General features: G+C 52.4%; 1 protein-coding gene across 1 annotated transcript; it reads left to right on the forward strand.

The window, feature by feature from the left end:
* Positions 1-8132: 8132 nt before the first annotated feature.
* On the forward strand, positions 8133-16036 carry HSPBP1 (HSPA (Hsp70) binding protein 1). Its single transcript, XM_056135789.1, is given in 8 exon segments — positions 8133-8242; positions 8244-8478; positions 10167-10371; positions 11018-11242; positions 11340-11495; positions 11575-11671; positions 11908-12019; positions 15606-16036. Coding segments are annotated over 8 exon segments (1215 nt in total). The 3' UTR covers positions 15681-16036.
* The last annotated feature ends 1152 nt before the right edge of the window (positions 16037-17188 follow it).

The following is a 17188-nucleotide window of genomic DNA, read 5'->3' on the forward strand; positions in this document are numbered from 1 at the left end:
CCCCAGGTGCTCCCACTGTAGTGCTTCCACCCATCTGTGCTCAGTCCCTGGGCGATTCTTTGCCCCTATTAGACTCCTGCTGCTTGCTTGCCCCCTCCCCCCTGCAGTCTCTGGAATCCAGGGCCCTCCTCCAGCGCCCCTCCCCCTCATGGCACCAAACACCTTTGCTTTGTCCCAAGCCCACAGTAGACTGAATCTAGGAGACTTTAGTCAACTTGAAGACCCTCATTCCATAGGCCTCTAGTGAGTGTGCAAACAGAGCCAGGCTTCTGCTTCAGGGACTGAGCGCACTGAGAGGAGCAGTCCACCAAGAGCTTGCCCTGTGCACTCTCTCCTAAAGTGTGTGCAAGAAGCAAGACCAGTGAAACAGAGGTGCTGAGGTCAGTACTGAAGAGACAGGGAAAGAATGTGTCAAGCAGGTATGAGCCCTCACCCAGGAGAAAGTGATGAAGGAAAATCAGGGCCTGAGCTAAAGGGGCAATAGCATGTGCAAAGATCCTGTGGCAGGATGTACCTGCCTGTGTGGGTCCACTGAGGGCCAGGGGCTGTGCAGTCAAGTAGACCCTATAGGGTCTGAGAAGCAGGGAGTCATATGTCTAAGGTGAAGTCTGGAGCCTGGAATTATTTATAGGGTGTGTTTCACTCTCAGGTATCTCAGTATGGACAGAAAATTATCTGATCACCCTACTTACAGTGCCCTGTGGAGGGTTGTGCCCTTGGCCCTGTGCTTTTCACTTATGGCAATATGCAGTTACACATTTGTTCAAGTGCTCTAGACAGATATTACATGGGCTATCCCTTGTGAAGCATGGGTTTGGACTGCAAGGGATCACTGGCACTCAGGGTTTTCTCTGTGTGCAGGTCCCACATTCACAGCTGTGGAACCTGTAGACATGCCGGGCTATCTCTGAGAACTTGCATGTCCAAGAATGTTAGCACCCACAATGTGGTGGTAGGGGCAGAGTCCTGAGTAAAATCTCTGTGGATACAAGGGATATCTACATTTTCAGTTTGGGGGAGTTAAATTTTATTTATTTATTTTGGTTTTTGGGCCACATCCGGGAAAGCACAGGGGTTATTCCTGGCTCTGCATTCAGGAATTACTCCTGGCGGTGCTCGGGGGACCATATGGAATGCTGGGAATCGAACCCAGGTCGGTCACGTGCAAGGCAAATGCCCTACCCGCTGTGCTATCGCTCCAGTTCCTGGGGAAGTTAAATTTATATGCAATTAGGAATGTAGCTCAATGTGGAGTGCTTGCCTTGAATATGGAGGCCCTGAGTTCAGTCCCTGACACAGGAAAATTAAAAGTACCCCAATTAATGGATCTTTCCAAAGCTGTCTGCACACTTTCCCAGAACCCATGAATATTTACTTATTTTTTTACTTATTTTAAATATATACTTTATAAATTCCTCTGCCCCTCTAGGAGAGCTCGGCAAGCTACTGAGAGTATCCTGACTGCACGCCAAAGCCTGGCAAGCTACCTGTGGCATATTTAATATGCCAAAAAAAGTAACAAGTCTCACAATTTGTTGTGAAACGTTATTGGTGCCTGCTCGAGCAAATAGATGAACAATGGGAGGACAGTGCTACAGTGCTACTTTATAAAAAAAATTAAAAATATATACTTTTAATTTTTAAAAACTTTTATTTATTTTTATTTTAATGAATCACCATGAGGTACAGTTACAGACTTACAAACTTTCATGTTTATGTTTCAGTCATACAATGATCGATCATGTTTATGTTTCAGTAATACATCCCTCTACCAGTGCCCATTCTCCACCACCAAGGATCCGAGTATCTCCTCTCACCATCCCCACCCCATCCCCCCCGCCCCACTCCGCTTCTGTGGCAGGGCATTCTCTTTTGCTCTCTCTCTCCTTTTAGGTGTGGTAGTTTGCAATAGAGGTATTGAATGGCCATCATTCAGTCTATAGTCTACTTTCAGCACACATCTCCCAACCCGAGTAGGCCCTCCATGCACCCTTTACTTGGTGGTCCCTTCTCTATCTGAGCTGCCTTTTCCCCCTGCATGTGAGGCCGGCTTTCAAGCAGAGGAGCAATCCTCCTGGTACTCATCTCTACTATTCTAGGGTGTAAGTCTCCCATTCTTTTACTTTATACTCCACAGATGAGTGCAATCTTTCTATGTCTGTCCCTCTCTTTCTGACGCAATTCACTTAACATGATACTCTCCATGTTGATCCACTTACATGCAAATTTCATGACTTCATCCTTTCTAACAGCTGCATAGTATTCCATTGTATAGATGTACCAAAGTTTCTTTAGCCAGTCATCTGTTCTCGGGCACTCAGGTTTTTTCCAGATTCCGGCTATTGTAAATAGTGCTGCAATGAACATAGAAGTGCAGATGTCATTTCTTGCATCTCCAGGATATATTCCCAGAAGTGGTATTGCTGGGTCAAATGGGAGCTCAATTTCTAATTTTTTTGAGAAGCATCCTTACTGTTTTCCAAAGAGGCTGAACCAGTCGGCATTCCCACCAGCAGTGAAGAAGAGTCTCTTTCTCCCCACATCCGAGGCAACACCGGTTGCTTTTGTTCTTTTGGATGTGGGTCAGTCTCTGTGGTGTGAGATGATATTGCTTGTTGTTTTGATCTGCATCTCCCTGATGATTAGTGATGAAGAACATTTTTTCATGTGCCTTTTGGTCATTCGGATTTCCTCTTTGAGAAAGTTTCTGTTCATTTCATCACCCCGTTTTCTGATGGGACTGGATGTTTTCTTGTAGAGTTCAACCAGTGTCTTGTATATCCTTGATATCACCTCTTATCAGATGGGTATTGGGTCAATATCCTTTCCCATTCTGTAGATTGTCTTTGTATTCTGATCACTATGTCTTTTTTTTTTTTTTTGCTTTTTGGGTCACACCCGGCAATGCTCAGGGGTTACTCCTGGCTCATGCACTACTCCTGGTGGTGCTCGGAGGACCATATGGGATGCTGGGAATCGAACCAGGGTTGGCCATGCTGGCTGCGTGCAAGGCAAACGCTCTACCCGCTGTGCTATCGCTCCAGCCCCTGGTCACTATGTCTTTTGAAGTGCAGAAGCTTCTTAGTTTAAGATAGTCCCATTTGTTTATCTCTGTTTTTACTTGCTTGGTCAGTGGGGTATCATCTTTGAAGATACCTTTAGCTTCAGTGACGTGAAGGGTTTTGCCGACCTTGTCTTCAATGTACCTCATGAATTCTGGTCTGATGTTGAGGTCTTGAATCTATTTGGATCTGACTTTTGTGCATGGTGTTAGGTAGAGGTCTGAGCCCATTTTTTTGCATGTAGCTATCCAGTTTTGCCAGCACCATTTGTTCAAGAGGCTTTCCTTGCTCCACTTCACATTTCTTACTACCTTATCAAAATTAGATGATCATATATTTGAGTGTGTGTAAGAATATTCAACCCTGTTCCATTGGTCTGCAGCTCTGCCTTTATTCCAGTATCATACTGTTTTAATTATTACCACTTTGTAGTAGAGTTTGAGGTTGGGGAAGGTGATGCCTCCCATCTTCTTTTCCCCAAGAATTGGTCTAGCTATTCGTGTGGGGGGGAAATATATACTTTTTAAATTGTGGGGTGGAGGCAGAGAGATAGTACAGTGGGTAAGGTGCTTGTCTTGCACAGAACCAACCCAGTTCAATCCCTGACACTTCATAAGGTTCTGTTTTCCAGTAGTGCTTCTTGAGCACAAAAATAGGAGTAAGGCCTGAGCACTGCTGGGTGTGGCCCTGAAAACAAAATGCTTTCTGGCGGGGTGCCACATTCAGGGGTGCTGGGTTTGGACTATTCCCAGGAAGATGCTTGGGTTGCTTCTAGCAGGGGATTGAAAGTGAGGCTTCTGTGTGCCAAACCATGACCCTGTCCTTTAAGCTATCTCCCTGGCTTTGAGTATGTGACATCATGTGGCAGAATAGGCTTTGTAGATGTAATAAGCTTGGGATCTTTAGATGATTAGGATCCTGGATTAGCTGCTAGGTTCTAGACATAACTTCAAGATCCACATGAAAACAAGGCAGTGGATGGACTAGAGTTCAAGAAAGGACAAAGCAAGCAGATGCTCAAGTGATGTGACCATAATGCAAGGGATGCAGGTGTCACTCAAAGTTGAGAAAGGCAAGAAAAGATTCCCCACCAAAGCTGCCAATAGAATACAGTCCTGCTATCACCTTTGGACTTTTTCTTTTGGCCACATCTGGGGGAGGCTCAGGGGTTCCTCCTGACTACACTCAGGAATTATTCCTGGCAATGTTTGGGGACCACATAGGATGCTGGGGATTGAATCAATATTGGCCATGTGTCATGTGCCAAAGCACATGTCCTTTCTCTTATACTATTGTAACAGCCCCAACTACTTTGGGCTTTTGATGCCCAGGACTGAAAGGTAATGAATCTAGGTGGCTTTAAGAATCACATTTGGGGGCTGGAGCGATAGCACAGTGGGTAGGAGGTTTGCCTTGCATGCAGCTGACCAGGTTCGATTCCCAGCATCCCATATAGTTCCCCAAGCACCACCAGGAGTAATTCCTGAGTGCATGAGCCAGGAGTAACCCTTGTGCATTGCCGGGTGTGTGACCCAAGAAGGAAAAAAAAAAGAATCACTTTTTTTGGTAATTTCTCCCCCACGGCAAAGCTTGGCAAGCTACCCATGACTATTCAATATGACAAAAATAGTAACAAGTCTTACAATGGAAACGTTACTGGTGCCCGCTCAAGCAAATCGATGAACAACGGGAGGACAGTGCTACAGTACTACAGTGCTGATGCAGCAATACAAAACCACCATAGGAAATGCAAGGGCTCACTTTCTGTTTGGTAGCTATCCAGACCACACACAGCCCTACATGTGTGCACATGCATACACATGCCCACACCCACACATGTGCACGCCTACACATGCATGTGCACACTTTCACGTCCAGGGTTTGTGTTTTGTTCTCAGTTTGCGGTCAAGGCTTAAGCCTGGCCCTGCACTCAGGAATCACTCTTGTCAGGCTTAGGTGACCATAAGGAGTGCCAGGAATTGAACCCAGATGGGCCGAGTGCAATGCAAGCATCCTACACTATTGCTCTGGCCCCCAGGGTTTATGTATTCTGCTTTCTTTTTCTGCCTATCAGTGAGCTCCATTCATCTCTGATGGGGGTCCCCACCTATGGATAGGGAGGTGTCTTATCAAATGCTAGAACAGGGGTGAGGGAGATTATTGAAACGGCTGGCAGCCGTTTGATCTCTGCCCCCATTTTTGATCCCCAGATTTGATCTCTGCCCCCAGTTGTCTTCTGAACGCCACGGGAGCACTGTGCCAGGAGTTGCCCCAAGCACTTTCCCCAAACGAAACAATACTAGAACTAGGGTCTCTTTAAGCCCATCCCAGAGCAAATACTTTCACAGATGAGACACATTCCACTTTTGCCTGGGCAATTTGCTTCCAGGATTCAGGAAATAGCCTCTTTTTTTTTTCCCTTTATTTTATTTTATTTTTTTTTTACAGTTGTAGATTTACAATTTTTTCTGCTTTGGTTTCAATTATACAATGATCAGATACCCATCCCTCCACCAGTGCCCATTTTCCACCACCATGGATAATATCCCTCCCACCCCCATCCCCCCATCCCCCCATCCCCCCTGTCTCTGTGGCAGGGCAATCCCCTGTGTTCTCTCTCTCCTTTTGGGTGTTGTGGTCTGCAAAAGAGGCATTGAGTGGCAAACATGTTTAGTCCATATTCTACTTTCGACATGCATCTCCCCTCCTGGGAGGATCCTCCAAACATCCTTTATTTGGTGCTCCCTTCTCTATCTGAACTGCCCTTTCCTCTAGGATACCCGGCTGGCCTCTAAGTTATGGAGTAATCCTCCTGGTGCTGATCTCAGCTATTCTTGGGTATTAATCTCATACTTTGTTACTTTATATCCCCCAGATGAATGCAATCTTTCTATGTCTATCCCTCTCTTTCTGACTCATTTCGCTTAGCATGATACTTTCCATATTGTACCACTTGTATGTAAATTTCATGACTTCATCTTTTCTAACAGCTACATAGTACTCCATTGTGTAGATGTACCAAAGTTTCTTTAACCAGTCATCTGTTCGTGGGCATTCAGGTTTCTTCCAGTTTCTGGCTATTGTAAAGAGTGCTGCAATGAACAAACAAGTGCAGATGTCACTTCGACTATACATTTTTGCCTCTCTGGGATATATTCCCAGGAGTGGTATTGCTGGGTCAAATGGGAGCTCAATTTCTAATTTTTTGAGAATCGTCCATACTGTTTTCCAGAAGGGCTGAACCAGTGGACATTCCCACCAACAGTGAAGGAGTGTCCCTTTCTCGCCACATCCACGCCAGCATCGGTTGCTTTTGTTCTTTTGAATGTGGGCCAGTCTCTGAGGTGTGAGATGGTATCTCATTGTGATTTTGATCTGCATCTCCCTGATGATTAATGATGTAGAGCATTTTCTCATGTGCTTTTTTGCCATTCGGATTTCTTCTTTGAGAAAGTTTCTGTTCATTTCATTGCCCCATTTTTGGATGGGGTTGGATGTTTTCTTCTTGTGGAGTTTAACCAGTATTTTGTATATCCTGGATATCAACCCCTTGTCAGATGTGTAAAGGTAAAGGTAAAGGTAAAGGCCCTCCCGTTGATCGTCGATTTGCTCGAGCGGGCCCAGTAACGTCTCCATTGGAGACTTTGTTGTTACTGTGTCTGGCATATCGAATACTCTCGGTAGCTTGCCGGGCTCTCCAAGAGGGGCGGAGGAATCGAACTCGGGTCGGCCATGTTGGCTGCGTGTAAGGCGAATGCCCTACCCACTGTGTATTCGGTGAATATCCTTTCCCATTCTGTAGACTGTCTTTGTATTTTGGTCACTGTTTCTTTGGAGGTGCAGAAGCTTCTAAGTTTAAGATAGTCCCATTTATCTATCTCTGTTTTCACTTGCTCAGCCAGTGGCGTGGCATCTTTGAAGATACCATTAGCTTCAATGTCATGGAGGGTTTTGCCAACTTTATCTTCAATGTACCTTATGGTTTCTGGTCTGATGTTGAGGTCTTTAATCCATTTTTTTCTTACTTTTGTACATGGTGCTAGGCAGAGTTCTGAGCCTATTTTTTTGCATGTAGCCGTCCAATGATGCCAACACAATTTATTAAAGAGGCTTTCCTTACTCCAAGGAAGTAGCCTCTTCAGGGCCAGACTCCAGGAAGAGCAAAGGAGTTGCTGATTCATTCGCAGGTCTGCACACAGATTGCTGCGTGAAGCTCAAACTGAAGTCGGGAGGGGTGGGGTGAGCATAAGGATGCATACACGAGATAGGACCGAGTGCCCCTGGACGCGGTAAAATATGGTGTGCGCTACGGATGGAAGGAAAACGGCTCGGGAACGCCCACCGATGAACCTGCACCTCCAGTAGGGGCGTGGCCAGGGAGGGCGTGGCCTAAAGGAGGTCGCGCAAGGCACAGGGGCAGGGCTTATCTGGGAGAGGCCGAAGGGCCTAGAACAGGGGCGGAGCTTAGAGTGGCGGGAAGGAAGGGTTCGGTGTGGCTAGGTCCCGCCGAGGCGGAGTCAGACCCGAAGGGGGCGGGGATTAAACCAGGGCTGGCGTAGAGTTCGCAAGGTGGCTGAGGAGGCGGCGCTGGGGTAGGACCTGGCGCTGCAGCGGCGGTGAGGCGGGCGCCGAACCCGCCCGTTGGGGCGGGCGCAGAGGCCAGCGGGCGGCCGCGCGGGGAGGGGTTTCCGGGCGGGACTGGCGCACTTCCGGCCAAGATGGCGGCGCCCAGTGGAGTCAGGTGCGAGAGCCTCTGCCTTCGCTAGCGGCAGCCACTCGAAGTCCTGGGAGGTGAGGCCCGTCCTACGCCGGGCTCCCTTCTTCGGAGAGCGGGGCTCCAGGGCGCCCGCTTTTAAGAAGACCACACGGAGAACTTCTTGCTGGAGTGCCGGGGTGGCGGGGTTGCTAAGAGACCGGAACGCCATCCGTGGAGACGAGGGAAAGGTTTTTGCTGGGTTGCTAGGGAGAGTGGGTGGGGCTTGTTGCTAGGGAGGAAGGAGGGGCTTAGGACTTTGGGGAAGGGTCCTGACGGCCGGGAGGAAGAAGGCTGCTGTGGCTGAGGCCGGGGTAATGGCGGGTCGCCGAGCTCTCCTAAATCGCCACCTTCTTAGCAGACCTCCAGAAGCCGACGCGTCAGGACGCGGAGCTCCTTCGGCGGTGACGGAGGAACCCTCTGTCCCCAGCGCCTTCCTCCCCGCTGCAGGAACAGCCCATGGCAGACCAAGGCTCGAGGGGCGGCCGCCTCCCGCTGGCGCTACCCCCAGCTTCACAGGCTTCTTCGGCGGGGGGCGGCGGCCCCGCGGCCGGGGGCTCGGGCAACCCCCCACCCCCGCGCAGTCTTCAGGGCTTGCTGCAGATGGCCATCTCGGCGGGCTCCGAGGAGCCGGACCCCCCGCCAGAACCCATGAGTGAGGAGGTAAGGAGTGGGCGCTGGCTTGCCAGATTGCTCTCTTGGGAGTTGTGCCTGGGAGATCCCTTGGCCGGGAAGGCGGAGGGGCTATGTGCATACTGGGTGGAAGGTGCGATGCTGGCTGCATCTTCCATCCCAACTGGGTACGGAGGCAGAATAGAGTTTGGGGCCAGCAGGGCAAGCCAGGCTGACCTGTGGCTGACCAATGTGGAGTGACCTTGGGTGCTGAGCTCCCAGCTCTCTGAGCTGCAAGTGGTCAATGAGGATGAAAATTTGGGAGGTCCTGGGCGAGCTGCGGACTGGCAGCTGACTGAGGTCCAACTCTAGGTTTTGCTGACCTGGTGACCTTGGGCATGCCTCAGTTCCCTCTCTTACAGGGAGCTGACAGGAATATTCCTTCTGCCTGCTGGGAATATTAGTGGCACAGTTCACAGGATGTTTAGCTGGAGATTGCTGGGAGCAGGCCCTTAAGCTAATGTGCATGTACATATCTATGACGTCATGGAGCCTCTTTCCCAGGGGAGACTGAATGGCCGAGCAGCTGGACCCCTCTGGCTCAGGGAGGAGCTCAGTGCTGGGCCTTTGCTTTGCATGTGGGAGGCCCTGGTTCTCTGCATCTGGAGAGAGAGAGGAGATGAGATGCAATGAGATGCAGCTCCTGGTGGACGCACCACACACCACACACGCACACACACGCACACCCATCATAGAGATGAGATGCAGCCCCCTGTGGACACACATACATACACACACACACACGCACACACCATCATAGAGATGAGATGCAGCCCCCTGTAGACACACACACACACACCCGCCATAGGGTGGTGGAGTGTTTTGTGAGCCTAGTGGCTCAGTGTTGGAGCCCAGCTCTGGGTACTGAGCACACCTAGTCCCTGCTCCCACACTCTCCGGGGGTTCGACCCTGCACCCTGGCCCCTTCCTGTTCCTCTATGATCTTTCTGGTCCCCCGCCTACCCCTCCGCAGTGGCCCATGCTCTGATTCCTCTGCCCCAGGATGGTAGGTCTGGTGTGGATTATCACAACTGTGTATATGTCTGTGGTAGTGTTGCTGGCATCGAGTAAGTAGAGATCCAGGACCCAGGGCACTCCCAGAGCTCTGGGCTCCAGGCATCCGAGATAGCTCTGCCCTTGCTGGGGCCCTTAGAAGGTGACCCTGCCCCCACCCCTCTCCTGCCACACTTGCTTCTCCACCCCCTGGGGTCCCCAGGATCGGACTGGATCCCTCTTCAAAACCAGCCCACTCTTCTTCCCTAGCCTGCCCCCCATGAAGTGAGCTGGGTCTTTTGCTTCCATGTGAAATTTCAAACCTGCACTGCATGTAGCCTACAACCTCCCCCAGCCCCCTACCTGGTTGCATCATCACATTGCCTGGCTTAAGTTTTTATTTTCTGGGGTCAGTGTTGGGGCCCTACCTTAGGCTTTGCAGTACTCTGGATACCAGAGACCGGTCTGTCGGATGCCAGCAAGTGCTTCATCCACTGGCTGTGACCCCAAGCTTCTTTGCTTGTTGTGCTCCCCAGCAGAGTGCTGGCACCTCGCCCCCTACCCCAGGCAGGCTTCCCTGCCTGCTGGCTGGGTCCTGGTGGTGAGGAAGGAGAGTGGGTAATAAGCCGGATCTAGTGCTGGGGCCCTAGCCGTGGGCTGTGTGATGCAGTCACTTCTTTCTGCAGCGGCGCCAGTGGCTGCAGGAGGCCATGTCAGCTGCCTTCCGGGGCCAGCAGGAAGAGGTGGAGCAGATGAAGAAGTGCCTTCGGGTGCTGTCCCAGCCCATGCCATCTACGTCCAGTGAAGCCGAGCTGGCCTCCGACCAGCAGGAACGTGAGGGAGCCCTGGAACTGCTGGCTGACCTGTGTGAGAACATGGACAATGCGACAGGTGCTGCCCGCCACCCCATCGCCCCTGCCAACGTGCCGCTCTTCTGCCAGCCTCTCTGCGTCCAGGCCCTGGGGGATGGCCTGGTTGTGCCCTGTTCTGTCCCCTTGTCACTGGAGCCCCAATGGGCACTTTCACCCTTGTGCTCTGGGGACGCACAGCCATTTCCCAGGGCAGGAGCAGCTGACGCTGGGCCATGTGGGCTGTGGGGCTGGGCCCTCCTGAGGTGGTCTGAGTGTAGGTCTTAGGGCAAATGAGCAGAAAAGCTCACCTGTTTCCTGTGGGGGCTGTCTTAGGCGGGTTGTGGCCCTGATGTCAGGGGTGTTTAGACCCTGTGGTTGGTGCCACAGTGACAAGCCATGTCCAGGCTCTGGGTCTCAGCAGGGCTTCTCACCTGTGACTTGCCTTTTGCCTGTCACCTATAGCTAGGGTTGGGCCCCTTGGCTGGCATGGGCCTCTCTCGCAGTACCGTATTCTGCTGCTCTGGGAGCCAGACTGCCAGATGGCTGCTGCTGCGGAGTCTGGGGAGGGGTTCGGGCCGGGCGCTCTGTGGTCGTGGCTGCCCAGTCCTCTGTGTTCTTCAGTAGTTTGGGTACCTCCACACAGGCGTGGCCCTGCACTGATTGCAGCCCTACTGTCCTGCCTGCAGACTTCTGCCAGCTGTCGGGCATGCACCTGCTGGTGGGCCGCTACCTGGAGGCAGGCGTGGCAGGGCTGCGCTGGCGGGCAGCTCAGCTCATCGGCACGTGCAGCCAGAACGTGGCGGCCATCCAGGAGCAGGTGCTGGGCCTCGGTGCACTGCGCAAGCTTCTGCGGCTGCTGGACCGAGACGCCTGTGACTCTGTACGCGTCAAGGCCCTCTTTGCCATCTCCTGTGAGTGCCGCTGCCCTCTGCGGGCTCCAGACTCGGAGGGGAGCCTAGACTGAGCGTGGGGTGGACGGGAGGAGCCTGACCACAGCCTGCCCCCCAGGCCTGGTGCGGGAGCAGGAGGCAGGGCTGCTGCAGTTTCTCCGGCTGGACGGCTTCTCCGTGCTGATGCGGGCCATGCAGCAGCAGGTGCAGAAGCTCAAGGTCAAGTCAGCCTTCCTGCTCCAGAACTTGCTGGTTGGCCACCCTGAACACAAAGGTGGGGCCGGGCAGTAAGGGGAGGCTGACGGGGCTGGGCCCTGGAGAGGGCTGAGCCCTCACACTGAGCCTCTCCGCAGGGACCCTGTGTGCCATGGGCATGGTCCAGCAACTGGTGGCTTTAGTGCGGACAGAGCACAGCCCCTTCCATGAGTATGTGCTCGGAGCCCTATGCAGGTGCGCTGGGGTCTGGGCGGCAGTGTGGGGTTCTGGGGAGCATGGGGTCCTTTTCACATCGCCCCTCCAATACACACAGACATGGAGATGGTATTAAACCTGGCAAAATGGGTGGCAGCTGTGTATGGAGCTGGCTGGGCAGCTGGCACTGGTCAGTGTCAATGGGCCTCCTGGGGGAAACCATGTGGAGAGCAGTGGCACTAGGGTGGCTAAGTATTGCTCTCCTGTCCTTGCAGCCTGGTGACAGACTTCCCACAGGGTGTGCGAGAGTGCCGGGAGCCCGAGCTAGGCCTGGAGGAGCTCCTGCGCCATCGCTGCCAGCTCTTACAGCAGCGCGACGAATACCAGGTGGGTGGGATCTGTTCCATTCAGGGCATGCATACAAATGTTCTCTCTTTTTTATTATTAATTTGGTTTTGGGGCCATAGATGGTGATGCTCACGGTTATTTCTGGCTCTGCACTTAGGAATTACTACTAATAGTGCTTGGGGGACCATATAGGATACCAGGGATGGAACCCTGGTGGGCCATGTGCAAGGCAAGTGCCCTTCCCACTGTACTATGGCTCTGGTCCCCAGATCTGTCTTTAATAATGACCAGCTGTAATGATGGTCTGAGCAGCAACTGGTTAGAGATGCCAGCGACCCTGTAACATGTTTCAGGGATTGTCCCAGCAAGTTTGTGTCCTTATGGTGATGGTGAAGATGACAGACAGCAAACTGCCTGCTCAAAAGTCTGTGCCATCTCTTCCCCCCTCCCCTCCTCCCTCTGGCTGTGCCTTGGGTGGGACAGAGAGAAAAGCTCGAAGTATTGGGGCTCAGTCACTGAGTGATCCACCGTTTTCATCTAAGGATTTGCATCACACTGAATTATTTGCTATTAGGCTGGTAACTAGCGAACAGCAAACAGCACCCAGTTCAATATTTAAGCGACAACATGTGATTAAGTATTTAAGTAGCAATACATGATACCAACTCCTAGTTAAGTAACAACTCATTAGGTGTTTAATTATATAGTTAAGTCACAAATAAGTGACAATTAAATGCTCAGATCGTTAGGAAGTATTTAAACGGCCAGGTGATTTGGTTAACTGATTATAAGCAATTTATTCGCTCTGGAAGTCATGTCTAGATGTTGGTGCCCTGGCACAGCCACGGGCATGTTCCAACTGGGATGGGATAGCTGTTTTTTTGCCCTCAGAGGTACTGGGGGTAAAAAGCAGAGGTGCCAGGTGGGGTCTTGTGCCTGTTCCCCAGAGGTCCCTCTCTTTGACTCGGGAATGCTTGGAGATAATGTGTGTGTGGGCTGGAGCTATAGCACAGTGGGTAGGGCGTTTGCCTTGCATGTAGCCGAAATGGCTGACCCAAGTTCGATTCCTCTGCCTCACTCGGAGAGCCCGGCAAGCTACTGAGAGTATCTCGCCCGCATGGCAAAGCCTGGCAAGCTATCCGTGACGTATTTGATATGCTGAACACAGTAAAAAGTGTCACAATGGAGATGTTCCTGGGCCCGCTTGATCAAATCGATGAACAATGGGAGGACAGTGAATGTGTGTGTGTGTGTGTGCGCGCACGCGCATGTGTGTATATGTGTGCACGGGTGTGTGTGTGTGTGTGTGTGTGTGTGTGTGTGTGTGTGTGTAGGAGGGGTATCAGTCACTCCTTGCAATGTTGTGTCCGGTGCAGATCCTGGCACCAAGCCTGAGGCTTCATGTGAATGGAGCACTGCTCCTTTTTCCTTTCAGAAAGCTGTTAGTGGGTGGGGCCATGGCTTAGCTGGAGAGCCAGGGAGCAGTCCTGGACTCTGTGCCCCCCCCAACCCCAGAAGCACATGAGCTCCCAGGCACCATCCGGTCTAGCTGTGGGGACCCTTAGTTGTTTCCCGTGTTTGAGCCATATCTGGTGGTGGTGCTGCGGGGACCATGGTGTTCTGAGTACAGAGCCAGCCAGGGCAGGGCGTTCCTTGTGTTGAACTGTAGTTGGCCTGCAGTAACAAGGACCTGTGTGCTGTGTGTGGCCAGTAGTTAGCCGAAGAAACCTGCATTGTTCCATCTGTCACTTGCTGGGGCTTGTAGGGTGACAGGCTCACCCTAAGATGTTAGTGACCTTCCTAAGATATTCTTGTGCAGACAAGCAAACCTGTAAAACCCCTCTTCCTCTGTCATTTTTGTACAAAACCAGCCTCTGGCCAGTGCCTGCTCTTTGCTGAACTCCTCTCTGAGTCTCTGAGGGCGCTGGCATGGTTGTCTCTGGCATTTCATCTTTCTGGCAGGGGTTACCTCTCCCACATAAGGGCTCCTCCTGATGGAGGAGGTGGTTTTCCCTCTCTGCTCATAGTCAACTCTACCTTTTGTGCATTTTTTTTTTTGGGTGTTTTGGGTCACACCCAACAATGCTCAGGAGCTATTCCTGGCTCTATGCTCAGGAATATACTACTCCTGGGGGACCATATGGGATGCCGGGAATTGAACCTGGGTCAGCTGTGTGCAAGGCAAGTGCCCTACTTGCTGCACTATCACTCTGGCCCTGACCTTATGCTTCTTTCAAGTTAGTCAATTCTTTTATTTTTTTCCGGTGTGCAAGATTAACCATCTTTTTCTTGTACGTTATCTTTGCCCATTTATATATTGGGTGGTGGTGTTACTAGTGGGATTTGTTTGGGGGCTATAACTTGGTGAGCTGTGGGCTACTTCCATATCACTGCTCTAAGTGGTTGATCCTGGAGGTGCTTGGGTGATGTTGTGTGCTGGACCTGGGATTTCCACATGCATAGCCAGTGCCTAGGACTCTGAGCTGTCTCTTTTTGACTTTTTCTCTGGTGTGGGGGACATATCTGGCAGTGCTCAGGGGTTTTTACTGGCAGCATTGGGGTGCTGTACAGTACTGGGATGAAAGCTGGGCCTTCCACACAGCCTTTTGGTCTGTCTCTTGGTCTTCTAATTACATTTTTTAAAAAATTAAATTTATTTATTTGCTTTTTGGGTCACATCCGGCGATGTACAGGGGTTACTCCTGGCGGTGCTTGGGGACCATATGGGATGCCGGGGATCGACCCTAAGTTGGCCACATGGAAGGCAAATGCCCTACCCGCTGTACTATAGCTCCAGACCCGATCTTCCAATTACTTTTTGGGGTGAAGGGGTGCCCTCCCAGGCATTCTTGGCCAACCTTGCTGGCTTGATGCTAGGGCGAAGGATGCCAGGGCCCACCTCAGCAGTGCCTGAAGAACCTCTGGAGCCACAGCTACCAGGGGAGTGAGTGATGCTGGGTGCATGCAAGGAATATGCCTTAATCCCTGTATCATCTCTCTGGCCCTCTTTTGATTTTTTTACTCCTTGATTTTTTTGGCCTCTTAGTGCTCAAGGGACCCTGGGATCTTTTCTGGCTATACTTGGCCTAGCAGTGCTGGGAGCCTCCAGGGCTGCCCCGTGGTGTCAGGAATCGAACCCAGGAGCCTCTCTGTATGCACTCTAGACCTTTGAGCCCTCTTCCAGGCTCCTGCAGTTGACCTTTTCTTTTTTTGGTGAAACGAGGCCACACCTGGGCTCAGAGATCACTCCTGGGGAGGTGGGAAAACCATCTGTGGTACTGGGTATGGAACCTGGGTCTGCCACGTGCCCTGCCCACTGCACCTTATCTCTGGCCCCTTGTGTTTCTCTTATTGCTGTTCCTAGCATATCAGCAAGTTTTGCAGTCTAACCTAGCATCACTTTCTGTGGTTTCTCCGGTTTCCACAGAAGAGTTTTTAGGCAGGTGCAAGCTGCAGTTGACTTCTTTGGAGTTAGATGAGGACCCAAGACTTGGAGTCCCTGGTTCTAGCCCTGTGGCAGGTTAAGAGAGGCTGTGAGCCATGGACTGAAGCCAGCTCCAAGGCAGGGGTGGGGCAGGGCGAACCAGGAGCTGGCCCTGACCTCAGGGCTTGTGCCCCCACCTAGGAGGAGCTGGAATTCTGTGAGAAGCTGCTGCAGACCTGTTTCTCCAGCCCGACTGATGACAGCATGGACCGGTGAGACCAGCGCGCCTCAGCCCCGCTTCGTGGGAACCCCGGGCCTGCAGCCACCCTCCCCACCCGCAAGGCCCTCTCCTAGGGAGAGCCGGGACTGTGGGCGTGGGGCGGGCCGCACACCACGGGTGGCGGGTAGCACCCCCCCCACACCAGGGGCTCTGAGGAGGGCGTGGGCTTCGCGGATGCCACCGTTCTCCCATTCCACTTCCTTGTGTCCACACCATACTTCCAATAAAGAGCGTTTTTCCTGTCATTCCCCCACAGACCTCCCCGCCTGGGGATGGGAGGGGGCACGACCTTAGGGACCTAGGGCCACTGGGGGAAACACGGGAATAATAAAGTGTTGCTACTTACCAGGCAAAGCCATTGTGTCCGTTCATCAGCCTCGCAAATGCCGACCACCTGCCTCGGGGCAGCTCCCTGAAGAGCAGCAGGTGGGGGCGTAGCTTTTCCCGGCAGCCCTTGCTGTGCTGCCTGCGACCCGAGCCACCTCGGCAGAATCCTCCGCGGCGTCGTTAGGCCACAGGCCTTTGCTCTGCGGCCCTTGCTGACGTCTCACGTGACCCGGGAGGACCAATGAGCGTCCGCCTGCGGCCGAGGGCGCCTGTTGGGAAGAAGGCGGGAAGTGCGGAGTGCGGTCCTTCCGCCATGTTCCCAGGTTCCGGCAGTGGCGACAGAGGCCGGAGCAGGCTGCTGTCTCCTGGGCAGCCCCGAGGACCCAGAATGCAAAGCAGTAAGCCGCCACTCCAGCTGCCCCAGAGACTGGGGTTCCGGGGGACACTGCCTCAGGTCCGTTCTTTTTCAGTTTCGTTGAAAGGTTGAGTGTGTTAATCCGCTCTGACACCGCCAGTCCCCCTCCTCCTCCCCATCCCTCGGTTTCCCACTCATCCTCGGGGTAGGTACTTGATTTTCTGTGGTTTCAGGACTTAGAACTCACTAGCCCGAGCTCTTCTGATTTGGGGACCTATTCATTTTGCCCTTTCCCCCAGATTGAGGACTCATGGAAGGTGCCAGCCGAATCTGGAAATTGGGGAGAAAATGTTACTGCTGTTTGGAGGTGGGAGGCGTAGTAGTGGAACCCCCTATTAGGCCTGCTCAGAGCTGCACCCCTCCCTCTTCTCCGTGTTCCTTTCCCATATTAGCGGGTGCTCTCCAGTGCTGCTGCAGCATTACAGCCGGTCAGAGGGTGGGGGAAGGGGAACTGCAAGGCTGAGGCTGGTCCATTGGGAGACCTCAGCTCCTCCCTGTGCCGCGGGATGTGGATAGCGAGATTGCACCAGGGATCGCATCACTAAGACCTCACAAGGTTAGGGAACTGGGCTTAACACCTAAATACCTCACTGCCCTCCACCGCCTGTCCCTGACTTTTGTTGGAACGCCCAGCCCCTTTGGCCAGACCTGTAGCATTAAGCCAGGTAGCAAAATGCTGGGGAGAAGGAAGAAGACTCAGGAACAACAGCGAAGGCTAACCTGCTGCTCTCGGCTCCAGGACAACAGGAACCTGAATCTTTT

The sequence above is a fragment of the Sorex fumeus genome, unplaced genomic scaffold, assembly GCF_029834395.1.
Source record: "Sorex fumeus unplaced genomic scaffold, SorFum_2.1 ptg000122l, whole genome shotgun sequence".
Taxonomy (NCBI): Eukaryota; Metazoa; Chordata; class Mammalia; order Eulipotyphla; family Soricidae; genus Sorex; species Sorex fumeus.